Source organism: Homalodisca vitripennis, unplaced genomic scaffold (genome assembly GCF_021130785.1).
Source record: "Homalodisca vitripennis isolate AUS2020 unplaced genomic scaffold, UT_GWSS_2.1 ScUCBcl_3613;HRSCAF=9238, whole genome shotgun sequence".
Taxonomy (NCBI): Eukaryota; Metazoa; Arthropoda; class Insecta; order Hemiptera; family Cicadellidae; genus Homalodisca; species Homalodisca vitripennis.
Window position 1 is genome coordinate 81,494 of NW_025779769.1, and position 19,351 is coordinate 100,844.

The following is a 19,351-nucleotide window of genomic DNA, read 5'->3' on the forward strand; positions in this document are numbered from 1 at the left end:
TCATGAAAACGATGCTGTCCAATATCCGTGAACTTGATCACAAAACAACAGCATTAGATATGCTTAGTTTATTGTTAACTTTTCACACATTTTTCTCAAAATTCCTACACATATCTCGTACAATAATAAATTTTAATCATATTTCCCGCATACTGGACACCCTGAATTTACAGCGTTGTGGAATCGTAAGAGAACCTTTTGATATGACGTAGAATCCAGAAGTAGTATTGAAAAATGATTAAACAACGTAGCACACCATCTACATTTATCATACATGTGGTGTAGTGCAATTTTATTGATATAGGAAAAAACAAAACACAGTTGTAATCAATATGTTATGCATATAATAAAAGTTTATAATCTCTCCTTCACAGTAATATAACTTTCAATCAAAAGATATCCTTTTGAGAATGTGATCATTCAGTGAAGACAGGTTCTGTCAGGTCTCAGACCTGATCAGCCAATATAAGGTTATAAATTATTTAGTGGTGTGTTAACAATAAGACAATACATTTTTACATAAATAAACTAAGGTAACTATTGATCTTTTGTAATAATTTTTAACAAAATAGACCAGTAAATCAAACAACTTTCAAAACAAATTTTAACATTTTCAATACTTTTTGGAAAAAATTTAACAACATAAAATAATAAAAGTATATTACTATGATATAAGTACCACATACTAACTGTGTTTTGTTTGTTTATAAGACACTTTCTGTAGAGTTATGAAGGAAACATGTGTTATTTTACGTAGTTTAACTTTGATAAAAAGAGATCACATTACACAAAAATTCAGTATTTACACACAAAAATTTCAAAATATTCGTACTTAAATAATATCTGCATGCTCTGGTATTGGAAAAATCATGCAATAAAACCCAGAAATGTTCAGAAGTATCTTCATGGACTGGGGTGGATAAATCACTATCACTGGGAATTAGAATTAGATTAAAGACCCACTCTTTTTCAAACACTAAACAATAATAATCTGATCTTACCCTAAGAGTTTGATAAAAAGTTATATACTAAAGTAAAAAAAAAGTCACAAGTTCATAAAGTAAGCACACTTAGACTTTAAATGTCAGTCATTTTAATGCAGAATAACTTTAGTTTGTTGAATTTTTTTCAGAGAGAATAAAAAATAAACAGTCCATTAGCCTATTGGTATTATGCAACACACGGAACTTGGTCATTCATGAAATCAATATAGAAAACTATCCTTAAAATAAATCTGTTCATTATGCTGACTGATTTTAGTGGAGATTGAAATATGAAAATTTAAAGGGAAACAATATTACCAAGTGATACATTTTTCACATAAAGAGTGTATCAGGGTGTATAATATTTTTTATCTTTACACACTTGTAACCAACCGTAAAACCCCTAAATAACAGTTTTATCTACGTCAGCCAGAGCGATAAGGAGAATGAAACTCACCATTTTCAAACATACAGTCTGTACATATCTAGCAGGATGACGCCTTTTTGACAATTTTTTGATGGCAGTTTTATTTTAAATTTTAATAAGCTAACAAAATTATAGTGAGTGGAAAAAGTCTCAAGTTTGGATTTTTAACAATTTCCATGCTCTTTTATTTCAACCTCCACAAGTAGAGTGGCTGATGGAATTCTTTCTTAAGAAGAATTTCTCTATATATTTCATTCAAAAACTGAGATGTTACCATAATAACTGGATATAATAAGTAACTCAACCGGTTTGGTAAATAAAGTTTAAAGGTCAATTCTCTATTATCATAATAAATGTCTTTGTAAAAATATTGCAAGAAACATTTTCTACTATTCTATCAAGAGCTTTACAAATCAATTGAGCTTACTTTATTGTAGCTAGAAAGTCAACCGTTGTTCCATTACCTAAATTGTAGTAAACTAGAAAAGAAATACTAAAACAAAAAATAAAAAATATTCATATTTGACATTGATTTAAATAGGTGGATAAAAGCTATAAACCGCTCATAGAAGTATGCTTCAAATATTTAAATAAAAATTATGTCAAGACGTCCGTAAATTCATAATAGCTTCAAATCTCTACTTCAAATCTAATAGATACGAACTGAATTGCAACAACAGAAACATGCAATATGTTGCCATACATGATCCTAAGGCACTCAAAGAGATAATAAAGGAAAATAGTGCTCAGAATACACTACGTTGGAGAAATATCATCAAGTTTTGATGAAATGAATAACATAAGAAAATAAAATAAAATAATTCATAATATGGATTTTTAAAATAATAATAATAATAATAATAATTTAAATTAAACACCAACAAACACTCTAAAACTAAGCTTTAATTATCAAATAAATTTGAAATATACAAATAATCTAAAAAGTGATGTTACATCACAGTTGTCTTTATGAATTACAGAACATTTTATATGACTGTACATTCTTAATAATTACCCTATACTTTACAAACCTAAAGTAAGTCAAATTTTAAATTAATGCGACAAAAATAGCAACTATGATGGTTGCTCATCTGTACTCTGTTTGTTAATTTTTACTTCTGCAAACTTTTGGCTCAGAAGTTTCATAACTTGGCCGTGTGGAACATTGTGCTGTTTCTTGATGGCTGCATAATTGTCCTTGACAAAGAGTGCAAAGCCGGTGGGGTTGCGCTGCGTCCTGACAGAGTCGGAACCACTGGTGGCACTGGCAGTTGACATCTTAGCCGTCACGAATACTTGGAACTTGCCATAGCAGTAGCCACAACGTTTGCGGTCTGTGTCCAGCGACTTGGAGTGTCTGCCAATACTGGAACACACAATTCACCTTAGGTCTCATTTACCAGTCTTGTCGTTATTCGATAATTTTATTCCTGTTAAAGGTTGCTAGCCACACATCATTGTAACAGGCAATCTATTGACTAAGGCAGTTACAGCTGTTTTAGACCATTTGAGAAATACAATGCTTTGGCTTTGATACAGCCAAAAGAAAAATATAAATTTTAGATGTGAGTGTGAGTGATATGCCAAACTAGAGTACTTGTGTACTAGAGTAACTGTAACTGTGTGACTTCTAGAGTACTTTAGATTTTACAATGAAGAGAAAGACGTAGACTGTTGAGCTATCTCAAGCACTGACCAGAGTGCATTGGATAAGCTTTTCTGAATCACTGAATGTAAGAGATGCAGATTCCAAGGTTAGCAAATCTGCTAGGGTCACATTATAAACAACAATTACAGGACAGTTAGGTATATTAAATAACCAAACACTATTTGAAGGCGCTAAGTTATAGTGTACATTTGCCTTTAAAATAAATTTATGGTAATACTTAAAGCTTGAGTGTTAGACCACTTTATAATAAAGTATATCTTTGTTTAAAGGTTATTTTTGACGATGGAAGGATTGTGAAGGAAACAGGATTTTTCCGGACATTTGCCATCGTTCAGTGAAACAAGAAAACAGTAACACTACGTTTCGAGATCTGCAATCTGATCTCTTCTTCAGGTAAAGAACTAACCTAATACATAATTACAAACTAAGTTAAAATAAACAAATCTTACTAAAGCGTTGTGGCACGCCTAAGTCAGGACTTAGGCGTGCCACAACGCTTTAGTAAGATTTGTTTATTTTAACTTAGTTTGTAATTATGTATTAGGTTAGTTCTTTACCTGAAGAAGAGATCAGATTGCAGATCTCGAAACGTAGTGTTACTGTTTTCTTGTTTCACTGAACGATGGCAAATGTCCGGAAAAATCCTGTTTCCTTCAAAAAGTATATCTACGTGTACAATGGCTATAAACAAACGAGGTGTGTGTCCAAAAAGTAACCGACCTTGACGTCTGGCGTGAACTGACGTTACTCGGTGGCAACGGCAATCTAGTCCCCGTCAAAGTACTTCCCTCCACAAGCCACTACCTTATTCCAACGCTCCTCACACCTCCGGAAACACTCCTTAAATTCATTTTGCAGAATGGCTATCAGGTCCTTCGTAGCATTTTGTTTTATTTGTTCAACATCGTCAAATCTTTTTCCTTTCAAAGGAATTTTTAATTTCAGAAACACATTCAACATTTTCAGCGTTACTGGCCGTTGAAGGCCTGCCAGATTGGTCATCACTCTCCACTTATATGCAGCCATTTTTAAACCACCTAACCACTCTTTTATTTGGTTATCGCCCATAGACACATCACCATAAACTTTCCATATCATAGTAATCGTCTCTGATGCTGAATGGCCAAGTTTTTGGCAAAATTTAATGCAAATGCACTGCTCACTGCTCAACACGTTCAGTCATATCGAAATGCGACGCACACACACGGAAGTGGAACAGAGCGCTCTAGTGCTACTTTATTGTAGTGTTCTACTCAGCGTTGTACTTAAAATATAAGTTTTACCTTCTTGTACATTTAATTTTAACCCTAATAAATAGTAGTCTGTGATTCTCATATCATAAATCAACTCTTTTAATCGTGTTTCAACCTGGGAATTTGATATGAATGTGGTTAGAAAGTTATTCTTACCACTGATAAATTAAAGATACAAAACCTTCACTGCTCAATAAATTTGCTTTAAAAAAAACTGATGCACCCTATATTATATAAAATTTAAACAGAACTTGAAAAGTTTAAAATTTTAACTCTAAATAAAGGTAATCAGCACGTATCGCTTGTTCTTTTTTCTACTACTTTATTATAATCCTTGCATAACATTGATATAAAATAAAACAATAAGTAGCCATTACATTATTATTACAGATTTTTTAACTACACATTTTACAAAATTTAATCCATTACAGCCAATCCAAACCTCACTTTAAACTATTATATTAACCCTTTGCACGCCATAAGCGAGTTAATTCGCATGCATAAAAGTCCAAAGCGAGTTATATCGCGAACTACATTTTTTACAACATTAGATAGTTTAATAGTTGTCGAATTTGCCGCTAGATGGCAGAGAAAGTCACTTTTGCTGCCTAGAGCATTAGCTAACGTGCCAACTGAACGTTTGAGGAGTATCGATCGGTAACAGCTGTTTCTTTCTATTCATGTTTGTTTCCCTTACTTCTCTCCCAAAGCCCAAAGCGAATTATACTCGCCGCCATTTCGTAAAGCGCCGCCATTTCGTGAAGTTCTATGTCTAGTGTTCCTGCTCACTGACAGTTTATGTTTTTACAGTTTTATTAGTTTATATTACGTTTAGTGCTTTGTGAACTATTAAAATTATTACTATAGTAATAACTATTATTTATTATTTTGACGTAACTTGTGAATATATTGTCATAATTATGGCTAACGCAGACGATCCAGACGATTTTGTTTCTTGGGGTTACATACTTTGGACGATTATTCGTAAAAAAAAAAAAAAGAAAACAGTTTTTTCCAAAATGTGTATTTATTTACTTATCACATATCATATCTACTTCATGTACCGGTAAATACGTTTGTAAAAATTATACAGTTTTATCAAAATAACGTTTTCGTTCATTTCATACCTACTAATCCTTAAAATAGAAAAATATCTATATTTCCATTTTAAAAAATGCCCATAAAAGCATTTTATGGTTTTTTATTCTTTAAAATCAATTACTTAAACAAATAATAAAAAAATGGCTTTACAGTTTTCAAAAAATTAAATATTCAGTAATTTGGGCGCTACTAGGGCAAAACATATACGTAATTACTTGGCGTGCAAAGGGTTAAATTTGTTTTTGAAACATAAAATTTTTGCGTGAAGAGATATTGAAAAAATTTACTTCATACTTTTACCTTATATTCAACGTAAAAAATATTAATAGATTTTTTGAGTTTGGAAACTATTATGCAAACTATTATACAGCCTAAACATAGCTTATCTATTTGTGACATGTGGGCAATATATTGTTTATATTTAAAGTATTTTTCTTTAGGACTTAGGCGTGCCACACACAACGCTTTAGTAAGATTTGTTTATTTTAAACTTAGTTTGTAATTATGTATTAGGTTAGTTTCTTTACCTGAAGAAGAGATCAGATTGCAGATCTCGAAACGTAGTGTTTACTGTTTTTCTTGTTTCACTGAACGATGGCAAATGTCCGGAAAAATCCTGTTTCCTTCAAAAAGTATATCTACGTGTACAATGGCTATAAACAAACGAGGTGTGTCCAAAAAGTAAACCGACCTTGACGTCTGGCGTGAACTGACGTTACTCGGTTCGGCAACGGCAATCTAGTCCCCGTCAAAGTACTTCCCTCCACAAGCCACTACCTTATTCCAACGCTCCTCACACCCTCCGTGAAACACTCCTTAAATTCATTTTGCAGAATGGCTATCAGGTCCTTTCGTAGCATTTTGTTTTATTTGTTTCAACATCGTCAAATCTTTTTCCTTTCAAAGGAATTTTTAATTTCAGAAACACATTCAACATTTTCAGCGTTACTGGCCGTTGAAGGCCTGCCAGATTGGTCATCACTCTCCACTTATATGCAGCCATTTTTTTTTAAAACCACCTAAACCACTCTTTTATTTGGTTATCGCCCATAGACACATCACCATAAACTTTCCATATCATAGTAATCGTCTCTGATGCTGAATGGCCAAGTTTTTTGGCAAAATTTAATGCAAATGCACTGCTCACTGCTCAACACGTTCAGTCATATCGAAATGCGACGCACACACACGGAAGTGGAACAGAGCGCTCTAGTGCTACTTATTGTAGTGTTCTACTCAGCGTTTGTACTTAAAATATAAGTTTTACCTTCTTGTACATTTAATTTTAACCCTAATAAATAGTAGTCTGTGATTCTCATATCATAAAATCAACTCTTTTTAATCGTGTTTCAACCTGGGAATTTGATATGAATGTGGTTAGAAAGTTATTCTTACCACTGATAAATTAAAGATACAAAACCTTCACTGCTCAATAAATTTGCTTTAAAAAAAAACTGATGCACCCTATATTATATAAAATTTAAACCAGAACTTGAAAAGTTTAAAAATTTTTAACTCTAAATAAAGGTAATCAGCACGTATCGCTTGTTCTTTTTTCTACTACTTTATTATAATCCTTGCATAACATTGATATAAAATAAAACAATAAGTAGCCATTACATTATTATTACAGATTTTTTTAACTACACATTTTACAAATATTAATCCATTACAGCCAATCCAAACCTCACTTTAAACTATTATATTAACCCTTTGCACGCCATAAGCGAGTTAATTCGCATGCATAAAAGTCCAAAGCGAGTTATATCGCGAACTACATTTTACAACATTAGATAGTTTAATAGTTGTCGAATTTGCCGCTAATGGCAGAGAAAGTCACTTTTGCTGCCTAGAGCATTAGCTAACGTGCCAACTGAACGTTTGAGGAGTATCGATCGGGTAACAGCTGTTTTCTTTCTATTCATGTTTGTTTCCCTTACTTCTCCCAAAGCCCAAAGCGATTATACTCGCCGCCATTTCGTAAAGCGCCGCCATTTCGTGAAGTTCTATGTCTAGTGTTCCTGCTCACTGACAGTTTATGTTTTTTACAGTTTTATTAGTTTAATAATTACGTTTAGTGCTTGTGAACTATTAAAAATTATTACTATATAGTAATAACTATTATTTATTATTTTGACGTAACTTGTGAATATTATTGTCATAATTATGGCTAACGCAGACGATCCAGACGATTTTTGTTCTTGGGGTTACATACTTTGGACGATTATTCGTAAAAAAAAAAAAAAAAAAAAAGAAAACAGTTTTCCAAAATGTGTATTTATTTACTTATCACATATCATATCTACTTTCATGTACCGGTATACGTTTGTAAAAAATTATACAGTTTTAATCAAAATAAACTTTTTCGTTCATTTTCATACCTACTAATCCTTAAAATAGAAAAAATATCTATATTTCATTTTAAAAAATGCCCATAAAAGCATTTTATGGTTTTTTATTCTTTAAATCAATTACTTAAACAAATAAAAAAATGGCTTTACAGTTTTCAAAAAATTATTAAATATTCAGTAATTTGGCGCTAGGGCAAAACATATACGTAATTACTTGGCGTGCAAAGGGTTAAATTTGTTTTTTGAAACATAAAATTTTTGTGTGAAGAGATATTGAAAAATTTACTTCATACTTTTACCTTATATTCATGTAAAAAATATTAATAGATTTTTTGAGTTTGGAAACTATTATGCAAACTATTATACAGTCTAAACATAGCTTATCTATTTGTGACATGTGGGCAATATATTGTTTATATTTAAAGTTTTCTTAAAAATACTAGTTATGAAACTTAAGCAAAAGGTTAAATAAAATAACAATGACAACTACATTTATACTTGAATTACTTTTACGTCTCAAGAGGTTGCATAGACAGTATAAAAACTATCAGTCTTCCAGTTCAAACTATACTGAAACATTGCTGACACTATTAACTTCTAAATATTTCAGAGTGCCATCTGCAGTCAACAAAGTTAAACCGAAACATTTAAAAAGATGTTAAGCTATATTACTTTGTTATTTGCAATTGAGTGTATTTTTTCTTTACTCAAATAAAACACAGATCACTTAACTTTCTAATGTTTGAGCACTCCTCTCCAATATTTTGCCCAACATTATTTTGTACAAAGTCTTTATCATTGAACCAAGTATGTACAATTATAACTTTTTTATTTGTATTTCAATGCTCTAAATGTCAAATTACGATTTACATTACAGTGTTGGGGCAAAACTCATCTTAATAATGTTAATAATTTTTTTGTCAATTTCAAAATAAAAATATATACAATTTATCTAAAATACTTCTCACTATTATAAAAATCATCAGAAAATTAAACACACTGTCAACACAACACAATAATTTGACAGGATAACAGGATTTCAGACATTTGCCATTGTTATGGTTACAAAAGGCGTAACACAACGTTTCAAGGATTGGAATCTATTCTCTTCTACAAGTGGGGAAAGACTAGTACATACAAAAATAAAGGACAGAAAGAAGGGAAAGAAAAGAGCCAATCCTTTCGTCGTCAACAACAAACTTTAAACAAAGAGTACAGTAATTTAATAAAACTGTTTAAGTATAACATCTCTTGACTAAGATGTTTTAATTTGTGATGAACATAGTGAAGTCAAAATATTTAATGATTGCAATGATGTTAGCCATGTTTTTGATGCAATGTGAATTGGAATTTAGAAGACAGTTATGAAAGATTATCTTGTAGTGAGATGTGCATCACAGGAAAAAACAGGATGCAAGTGGTATTACACTTAACAGTTAATATTGAAATAAGTGGTCCACTTCTAAACTCTGTTTGGAGAATCTTGACCTTTACCCTTTACAACTCACTACACACACACTAACACAGCTGCCTACAACATTTCAACTACCTGCCTATCCTGACTCAACTGGTATAATGGAATACAGAAACTATTGATGTAAATAACTCTACACACGTAAAAAGAGTGAAATGTTAAAATACTAGTATTATCATTTAAATACAGCAAAACAGAATGAAAAGTTTGCTTTATTAATTCTAAAGTATGTTGGATTCGACCTCATTCTCTTAATATTCTTATAAAATTGCACATTTAGTATAACTATCTAAATTAAATAGGAATTAATAAAACTAACCAATCCACATTGAGAACTTAGTGAAAGATTGCAAGGTTAATCAGACAATCAGAGCTATATAACCTACAAAAATAAACAAACGTTTGTTTTTAAGTTTGTTATTGAAGATTTGAAAGTATAATAGAATTTCAAATATTATAAGCTATTAATGTGTGTGAAAGAGCAATTGGGTTGATGAGAGTGCATAAACCTTTAGAGCCCAAAGTTCTCTGGACAGAGTATAGATTTTAATACCAAAGTCATGGTTCATATATGATCAGGTATTACAATAAACTATAAAAATAAAGCAATTGTATTTAATACACACACACACACACACACACTATATTGCTTGGGAATTTATATAATTAAATCTATCATGACTACAGATTTACACAATTTATGAACCATGAACAAAATTAAACACAATAATAGAAAGTTTGAATGGAGAGTGACACTCACCAGTATCCACAAGACATACACTTGTAAGTGAACTTGGTAGTGATGGCGTAGTCATGGCAACGCTTAATTACAGGTAATTCCGGGAACCTGCAGTTGGCCTTGTCTGCCCTGCAAACAGTGATTTCATTAGTAACCACAACACATGAACTTGTAAGTGAACTTGGTAGTGATGGCTTAGTCATGGCAATGCTTAAACACAGGTAATTCTGGAAACCTGCAGTTGGCCTTGTCTGCCCTGCAAACAGTGATCTTATTAGTAACCACAACACATGCACTTGTAAGTGAACTTGGTAGTCATGGCTTAGTCATGGCAACGCTTAATTACAGGTAATTCCGGGAACCTGCAGTTGGCCTTGTCTGCCCTGCAAACAGTGATCTCATTAGTAACCACAACACATGCACTTGTAAGTGAACTTGGTAGTGATGGCATAGTCATGGCAACGCTTAATTACAGGTAGTTCCGGGAACCTGCAATTGGCCTTGTCTGCCCTGCAAACAGTGATCTCATTAGTAACCACAACACATCAACTTGTAAGTGAACTTGGTAGTGATGGCGTAGTCATGGCAATGTTTAATCACAGGCAATTCCAGGAACCTGCAGTTGGCCTTGTCTCTTCTGTAAACAAAGGGTGCTGCAGTGAAATATAGAGTACCTCAGGGGTCCATACTTGGCCCACTGCTGTTACTCATATGTATTAATCACCTACCTTTTTCTGTATCGGGTACAGGGGACACTCATGTATGCTGATAACACAACTTTTTTAAGTATTGGTAAAAAATTTAAACTAACTTAATTTAATTATACAATATGTCATTTCAGAAGCCACCAATTGGTTTGAGAGCAATGGTTTTCTTTTAAATGAATAAAAACTTTCACAGTATTTCATCTAGTAATGCAAAATCCTTAAAAACACTAATTGATACAATTCTGAATTGGGACATGCATATATCTGCAAAATTATCATAAGTAATATTCTCCTTAAGGAACTTACTCAATGTTTCCATTACAAATGTGACAACACTTCTTACTTTGCCTTCTTTCAGTCTATTTTTAAGTATGGGCTGATTGTGTGAGGAAATGCAAACAAATTAATAATATAATTGTTCTCCTAAAAAAAGTTCATGCGAATAATTACCGATTCACATAATTTAGAACACTGTTAACCTCTTTTTAAAACTTTAAAAACTCAAACTGTCATATATCTGTACTTTTTTTATTTATTGAGATATAATTTTTAAGATCCAGAACTATTAATACCCCACAGTCATAATCACTTATACAACACAAGACATAAGAATTTGGAATTAATAAATTCTAACAGGCTAATAGTCACTCCGTAATTTCTCTAAAAGTATATAATCATTTGTTATTGTCAGTTTAAAAATATGACCAAAAAGTTTTCTTGAAAAATATACACCTCAAAACAAGGAATCACTTCTATTGCTTGTTGTAGGATAAATATAAATGCTGCAAGAGTTATGCTTTATGAGAGATAAAGATAAATCTTGATAAATTCTGTTAAAGATAAATAATGCTGATTTGCTTATCAGGTCTAAACAAGAATGAGATAAGAAAAAGTCAGGTGTAGATCTGTAACTAGCTAAACTTGTATCAGTTTAGATGTTTATCAGTTGATGTTTTATGTTTGTTCTGTTTGTTTTTCATTGTAATTGTGGGTTTTATATGGTTATTGTCCGATACAGAAGTCAGTAGAGTGGTCATTTTGATAGACATAGGAGTTTCCCAACGGGATGGGGGTGGGGCGCTTAGTTGCGAGTCATTCAGTGGTTTGAAGATTGTGGAACCGGTACTACGAGCAAGGCAATCTTCACATGAGACCAGGACAAGGTCGCTTGAGGTCCACCAATCACATAGCAGACAGATTTTTATGAGTTAATGCACTTTGTAATCGGGTTTCAACTGCTAAATGACCTTAGTCAACCAACTAGAACTCGTATATATCACAACAAACTATGAGGAATCTACTCTGGGAAGCTGGAATGAGATCTAGGACACTTGTCCATGACACGATTAACCACACGTCATAAGAGAGCAAGATTACAATTCTCAAGAAACCATAGGCGTTGGCAATTGGCGTAAGGTGACATTAACAGACAAGTCAAAATTTAAAATTTTTGGTAATAATGGCAGTGTTAGAGTATGGAGAAGAAGAAATTAGCGGTTTGTTAACTGTTGCCTAACTCCTAGGCTTCTGTTTGGTGGGGGCTCAATATTAGTGTTGGGCGGAATAACAATTAATGATCAAACAGATCTTTTAGTGACCTGAAATGGTAGTTTAACAGCCCAATGTCATGTGTATGAGGTGTTGGACGTCCATATTAGTATATTAGTACGAGAGCATGACGAGCAGTTCAAGATTTTGTATATATACAAGATGCAGTGAGAGCAGTTCGACAGCACTTGGACATACATAACATACTAGTATGGAGTGGCATGTTTATAGTCCAGACCTAAATCCAATTGGACAAATCTGGGATCAACTAGGGAAAAGCATCTGGAGCCAACTCAGAACCTTGGATGAGCTGGAAATGGTATTACAAGAAGAATGTGTGCAATTACCTCAAGACAGCCTTAGACGACTCATTAGAACCATGCCACTGCATATTCAAGCAGTTATCTCAGCCAGAGGAGGTAACACGAGAGATATTGAGTGTGCAATTTCAAAGAATATATTATCTTTTGTTACATTTGAAATTTAATAGAAGAGTTAGTTTTACTTTGATATTTGTGTTTTAGACGTTTTGTAACTGTCCTAACCTAAATTAAAATTTCATATTAAAAAAGTATTCTGTGCTGCCTGTGTATTTATGTTTAAAGCCTAATGTTTTGTATTAAGCTTTAAACATAAAAAATAAGTGTTAGATATCAAACAATAAACTAAGTACAAACTATTTAAAAAGTGATCCCTTAATAATTGTATTGAGCTGTGTACCACGTATGGCTTTTAGACAACCCTCCCTATTCACTGAGAACATTTTTTACACAAAATCTATAACAATCTAAATTTTATTGACCAAAATTCTAGAAGATCCACAAATCCAACCCAATGAATTAATTTGAATTTGAATCAATTGTATTGGAACCAGAATTTGTACTTATGAGAGTTAATTTTTTTAAGCTTTTAGTTTGTTTTTTAAAACAAAGACAGATTTGGCTGTAGCTGCAAAGGTGACTGTCAATAATTTTGTGATTTTTATGACAATAACAAAAATTTAATTTGATTTCATTTGATAAAAATGCCATAAAAATTCAATTTCTGTAGTGATTTTGTTTAAATTATACTTAGGTAAAAAAAGAACCTATTAGGATAAGAAATTTGAGAATCGGGTTGAAAATTCTGGATATGCCAATAATTAGTTTCCATATCATACCAGTGATGGTACCACACGAAACATTTACAATTTCAGGAAAAAAGTCACAGGATAAATGATTGTCAAGTAATGTAATTTATCATGAATAGAGATGGAGCATTTTTTACAAAAAAACATAAAAAAAAAGACTGAAAATGCAAATGAGTTTTCATAGCGGAGAATATTACTGATATTATTTGTTTCTGGGTAATTATTTCTTTTCCACTCCTTACTTGTGATTTCAGTTCAAGGTCATATTTATAAATCCAAGGTGAATTGGAGCTAAACTCAACATTGACATTATGCAATTCATTTCACATTAATATAAACATACCATGCTCTCCATTTGGGACCGTGTCCGTCTGATGTAGCGTCGACAATCCACGTTGCTGCATGACACAGCTCATGGATCAGTGTGTCCCTCAGCCGGTCTGCTCTGTCTAGTATCTGTAATTTAAAACAGTATTATTATATTATAAAATGTAAAATGTAGCCATACTGTCATCATTCATTATACAAGAAATCAATCATACTACATTTCTAGATCTGCGACAGATCTCTTCCTCAAGTGGATGACTAATCTAATACATAACTACGAGCAATGTAGGCTAAAATAAACTTATTACCTAAAATTATAAGATTATTTTGACTCAATGGTTAGTGAATTATCATCTGAAACTCAATATAAGCAAGAGTACAGTCATATAGCCCCCACACAATATGAAACAGGCTCTTGATAATAATGGAGTCATGGTTGTACTCAATGGTGGCAATCTAACTGTGTTCTATCAAGATTAAGGTCCCCAGAGTTGTGCTTGGCAATGACCTTTCCTCATTATATCACTCATGCCGCACAGACTGAGAGCAGATTAAGAGCACTGCTGATGAAAAACTCCAAGCTTTAGCTCAGCAGATGCTTGTCCAACCACCATTCTATTTAATGCTATACAGCGTATTGTAAAGATATCACAGATGGGAACATTGAAAAAGTATACAATAAATACAGCTAGAAATGTTATCATACTTCAGGAACTTGAGTATCAACTTTATAAAAAATTCTTGACAATTGGACTCTCCAAATCCGCGAAACTTGATATTCCCGTTGCCTCTTGAACACATTTAGTATACTATGCAGCATGTCGAAATTCTCCACACCACTTCCTTATGGAGCATGTCTACAACATCTCCAAGAGGCGAGACATGGTCAGAAATAAAAGAGATTAAAAACATGCTAGATGGGTAAATGTTACATTTTTTTCATGGATATAATATGGTATACAATACCTTAGTGGACAGCACAATTCTGGAAGAACGGAAAACCTGATTGTTGCTATACACCCGCTTATTGTAGCAATAGCCGCTGGTGCTAGTCATCCGGGCACTCCACTGGATCAGCATCTCCTCAGGTAGCTGCAACCCAAGTACATATTTGTGTGTGTGTACGTCAGACGCAACTAAATAAATCGTACAACATCACTTTCTTCTATCCTATTACATTGTTTAAGGAGTAATACAAAACTTAAACGCCATTTGACTGATTTAATCTTTTGTATATTTTGTTTTTGTAAAAAAATTATTGAAACAAAAATTCTCAAAGAAATTAAAAAAATTTAACATGGAACATATCTTGGTTTTATAGCATTATATATGCCTGAGGATAGTCACAGATTATAGGACACCCATAACGCAAATTTAATCCAAATCTATCCACATGCTCCAAGTAAGGTCAAAACAGTCACAATCAGCTCAATATTTATTGGCTCTAGAGAATCCCAATATGACTCAAGTATCACCAGACTTTCTTCAGTTTCCTGTATATATTAAAGAAAGTAATGTGGAATACTTCCTGGTGATTGTAGTACTTCAATAACTTACTTAGAGATGTCAACAACTTAGAATGTATTATATTGAGTCGATTGATCAAGCTTGAGAAAGAAGAATTACAACAAATTTCAAATAATATTTACGATATACACCAACATTCTAAGATAATTGAAATGTAAAACTTTATGAAGTATGTGTTTCTTGCCAAAAATTGTTTCTGGCTCCAGATACATAAAAAAACAAAAGATTACAATAATAATGTATTATTCTTCCTAAGTTTTTAGTTTACAAATTGATACAAATGTTAATATTTTGTATAATTTAACATTAATAATTTACAAGTTTTTATTTTGTTCCATTTCTCACATATACTGAAAATGTTATTTTACTCTCACTCTCTGTACATCTAAATTTTCTAAGGGTTTTAAGGGTTAAAACACTTCTTACAATGAATGTATTGCTATGTACTATAAAAATGGTGAACGCTGTAGAAAATAAATTATATGTCAAAAACTGTTAACAAAAATTTGAACTTTGCTATCTATTCTTAAAATCATAGACTACTATTATAATATGCATATTTTTAAAGTAAGTACCGTTTTGATATCAAAAATCAACAAGTAAATTTTTCAAACAAAACTTTATTTACCTGAAAGAGCATTCTTTCCTCCACTTCTCTACATAATTTCCATTATTATTAAGGCACTTATCGTATCTTGGGACCAGCTTTTGTATGCCCTCGTCAAAGAAGCTTGCCGTCAGACTGGACAACCACTGTTGCACAGACTTTTTACTTCTTCATCATTGGAATGACGCTTCCCCGCCAAATGCGTCTTCAAGTGCAGAAACAAATGGTAGTTGCTAGGCCCTGGATCGGGACTGTAGGGAGGATGGTCCAACTGTTCCCAGCCAAATGAAGTGATGAGCTCTTGCGTTTGATTTGCTGAATGTGGACGCACTCAGCATGCCACACCTTTTGTTTTGAATTGCGCAGCACAGTTTTTTTTAAAGTTTCACAGTACGCGGCTACATTAATCATTTCACCGCGAGGCAGAAAATTGACCAACAACACACCCTGTCTGTCCCAAAAGACAGTGCACATGATTTTCTGGGCAGAAATTGTTTGCTTGAATTTGACTTTCCTAGGGGATGTTGAATGCCGCCATTCCATTGACTGTTGTTTTGATTTCTGGTGTAACGTAGGCTACCCACGTTTCATCGCCTGTAACGATATGGCTTAAAAAATCATCGCCCTTGTTACTGTAACGCTCGAGAAAGCTCAATGCACTGCTCAATCTTTTGGTTTTGTGCTCATCATTCAACATTTTCGGTACCCACCGTGAACACAGTTTTCCGATAATTTAAACGTTCGGACACAATTTCGTAGAGAACACTTCTTGATACAGCAGAAAATTTTTCAGCTAAGGGCAAAATTGTGGACCGTCTGTTTCTCTTTCACTTTACAGTCCACTTTTTGAATGAGATCTTTGGTAATGACTGAAGGTCACCCACTTCGTTCCTCATCATGAACGTTTGTGCGGCCATCTTTGAAGGCCCTAACCCATTTCCGCACCATTTCCTTCACTCATAATGTTTTCACCATAAACTTCACTGATTTGACGATGAATGTTAATTGTTTTTAAGCCTTTAGCACAGAGAAAACTAATCACAGCACGCACTTCACAGTCAGCGTGATTCTTGATAGTCGGCGGCATTTGAAAATCATGTAAACGAAGACTCGATCAAACGGCGTCGTAATGGCGTCTGTGGGTTCCCAACTGATGTTGCTACACTAAACGCATTCGCTAAACGACAACTGCAGCGCTGCGGGGGCGTAATTTAAAAACGGTACTTACTTTAAAAAACATGCCTTGCATCTATAGTTGATAATATTCTGTGTATAAAAGAAGAAACTTTCAGGGTAATAATTAGATTATGGATATAAAATAGATTGTCTGTTTAATCTTCTGTACAAAGTCATGTCAATAAACTGTCTCCCAACATATAGTATGTACTGTATGGAGCTCATATGTGTAGCGAGGTGTAAGGGGGACTTAATCATACTCAGGTTTTAAAAAATGGTATTAGGAATTTAAACTTGGCAATTGGTTCTTTTTAAGATTTGGATTTGAGATTCAAAAATTTTCTGGATACACCTTTTGCTAACTGACATAAAATATATATACCACAGTTTATGCTACTTGAAATACCTTGTTGTCAAAGACTTCCCTATTGTACAAAGTAAATAGTTTTTTGGTGAGCTCCTCTCTTTTGTTTTTGAAATCTTTCTTAAAGACCAAGGCATCCCGGGTGACAAGGCAGTCCAGCGGTCATCTCTGGAAGGAAGTTAGTCATTACTCATTAGTACAAAATTTCAATATAAGCTACAATAGAATTAATACACAATAACACATTTCATTTAATTACTAACTTAATAATGAATATTTATCACCAATGTACTAATAGTTAGTAAAATGTTTGCTTTGCTTGATTTCAACACACAAAATTGAAGTGTTATGATCCCTAAGGGATTAATAAGGTCTTCCCTTGTCCTGAAGAAAATTTAAATAGGTCAAAATTAAAAATTCTCGAACAAGCCCATCACTTACTTCTAAAATCTAAATACCCAAATGGTTTTAAATTTAAGATAAAATTTACTTTCCCAAATTTCCTTTTGTACCATTAACCCTTCAACGTGGTTCCACGTAACACTCCAACGGCTGACTAACGAAGCCCGTTGCGGTGGTTTCACGTGAATGCCACATTTTTGTGCAGACCGTACGCCTAAGCGATCTAGCAGCGACAGTTTGAACTACCTACTTTAAGCGATGTTTTATATTGTTAGAAAGAGGACATTCCATTCTTGATTTTCGTATTTACAGAATATTTTTTTTTATTCAGCTGTTCTAAACCTAAACCAAACAGATGACTCAGTCAGCTGTCTTACGACATTCCAATACATCGTGTCTGTTGTTGTTTATTGCAGACCGGCTTGTGTTTACACTGTGTTTTATTAGATCTTGTATAATATTAATTGTTTTATATTAAGTTTATAGTTGGTAATAGACGTACTGGTTATTATTTTGAGCCTAAATAATACTATTACATTCTTCAGTAAGTGCAAATAATAATGGTAGTAATTTAGTGAATGTGTGTTTGTGAGTAATGTAGGCCTCTAGGCCTATCTGTGAAAGTTAGTTGTTTTTATGGATAATTTGAACAATTTAGGGTAAGTGTTTTTATAATTTCTAACTTTTAGACATTTCTTTATTGTTTATAAAATGTAAAGATATCACAATGTCAAATGGCAGTGACCAAATAGCCGACTGGCTAAATGACCAAACTGTCAGACTTTGGCAGTGAGATAGACTTGAGCCCTGGTGTGGAAGATTTGGATTATACACAGTTAGATTGTACTGAAGATAATTTAAATAATGATCAAATGTTGCTGGTTGGGGAAAGTACACCAGAAAATGAAATCTTGCCTCCTAGGTCTAAAAAATGTAATTATAACTAAAATATAGCAATCTATGATCATTAGCACATAAAACTACCGCAGCAGACAGTTGGTGGGCTCCAGGAAATCCCCACATTGAAGGGTTAATGATGTAACAGCTGGGTCTTAGAATGTTTTAGTTGCGTATTTACATTTGTGGTTATTTTCTTCTTATTTGTTTGTGTTTCTTGTTCTTTTGATATTTTTTATTTTGCTTCCTGAAGATGTGGGTGAAAAATCACACGAAAGATAGAAGCGTTATATCTTTATTTTCTTATTTCAATAAGTGAAATACTATATATATATAGTATTAAAATATATAAAATTTAATTATTTATTTACTTTTAAATATAGTTATATACATATACCAGATTGATTACAAGATAATCTTTTCTTGAATAAAAACATTACAAATCGCAGACAACACAACCAAAATTCAGCATAAACTTTCTATCATTCAAATTTTATCCTACAAAACTTTTACTACTCAATGTAAGTTTAGAAAATATTTAGAGCCTAATACTCAGCATAAAAAAACTACTCTTGTCTTATTTCTATGTTTCATTCTGCTATTCTATTTACTCAAATGGGAAAACACTGTATGTCTAGTTGAACTCACCTGACAACGAACTGAGAAAAGA

At 32.9% G+C, this 19,351-nt stretch overlaps 1 protein-coding gene across 1 annotated transcript; it reads right to left on the bottom strand.

The window, feature by feature from the left end:
- Positions 1-2,293: 2,293 nt before the first annotated feature.
- LOC124372625 (acidic repeat-containing protein-like) lies at positions 2,294-17,515 on the bottom strand. Its single transcript, XM_046831028.1, has 5 exons — positions 17,425-17,515; positions 14,675-14,800; positions 13,725-13,837; positions 10,019-10,126; positions 2,294-2,776 (listed from the first exon to the last, which is right to left on the bottom strand). The coding sequence occupies exons 2-5, from the start codon at positions 14,786-14,788 to the stop codon at positions 2,485-2,487; spliced, it is 627 nt and encodes a 208-aa protein (XP_046686984.1). The 5' UTR covers positions 14,789-14,800; positions 17,425-17,515; the 3' UTR covers positions 2,294-2,484.
- Positions 17,516-19,351: the final 1,836 nt, after the last annotated feature.

Bases quoted from the DNA above. Each gene is read 5' to 3' on its own strand.
- LOC124372625 (XM_046831028.1), bottom strand. From the start codon at position 14,788: ATGCTGATCCAGTGGAGTGCCCGGATGACTAGCACCAGCGGCTATTGC. The intron at 13,838-14,674 runs GTATTGTATACC...TTTAAATTACAG, and splicing joins GAATTGTGCTGTCCACTAAG to ATACTAGACAGAGCAGACCG. The intron at 2,777-10,018 runs GTGAGTGTCACT...TGTGTGTTCCAG, and splicing joins TGTATGTCTTGTGGATACTG to TATTGGCAGACACTCCAAGT.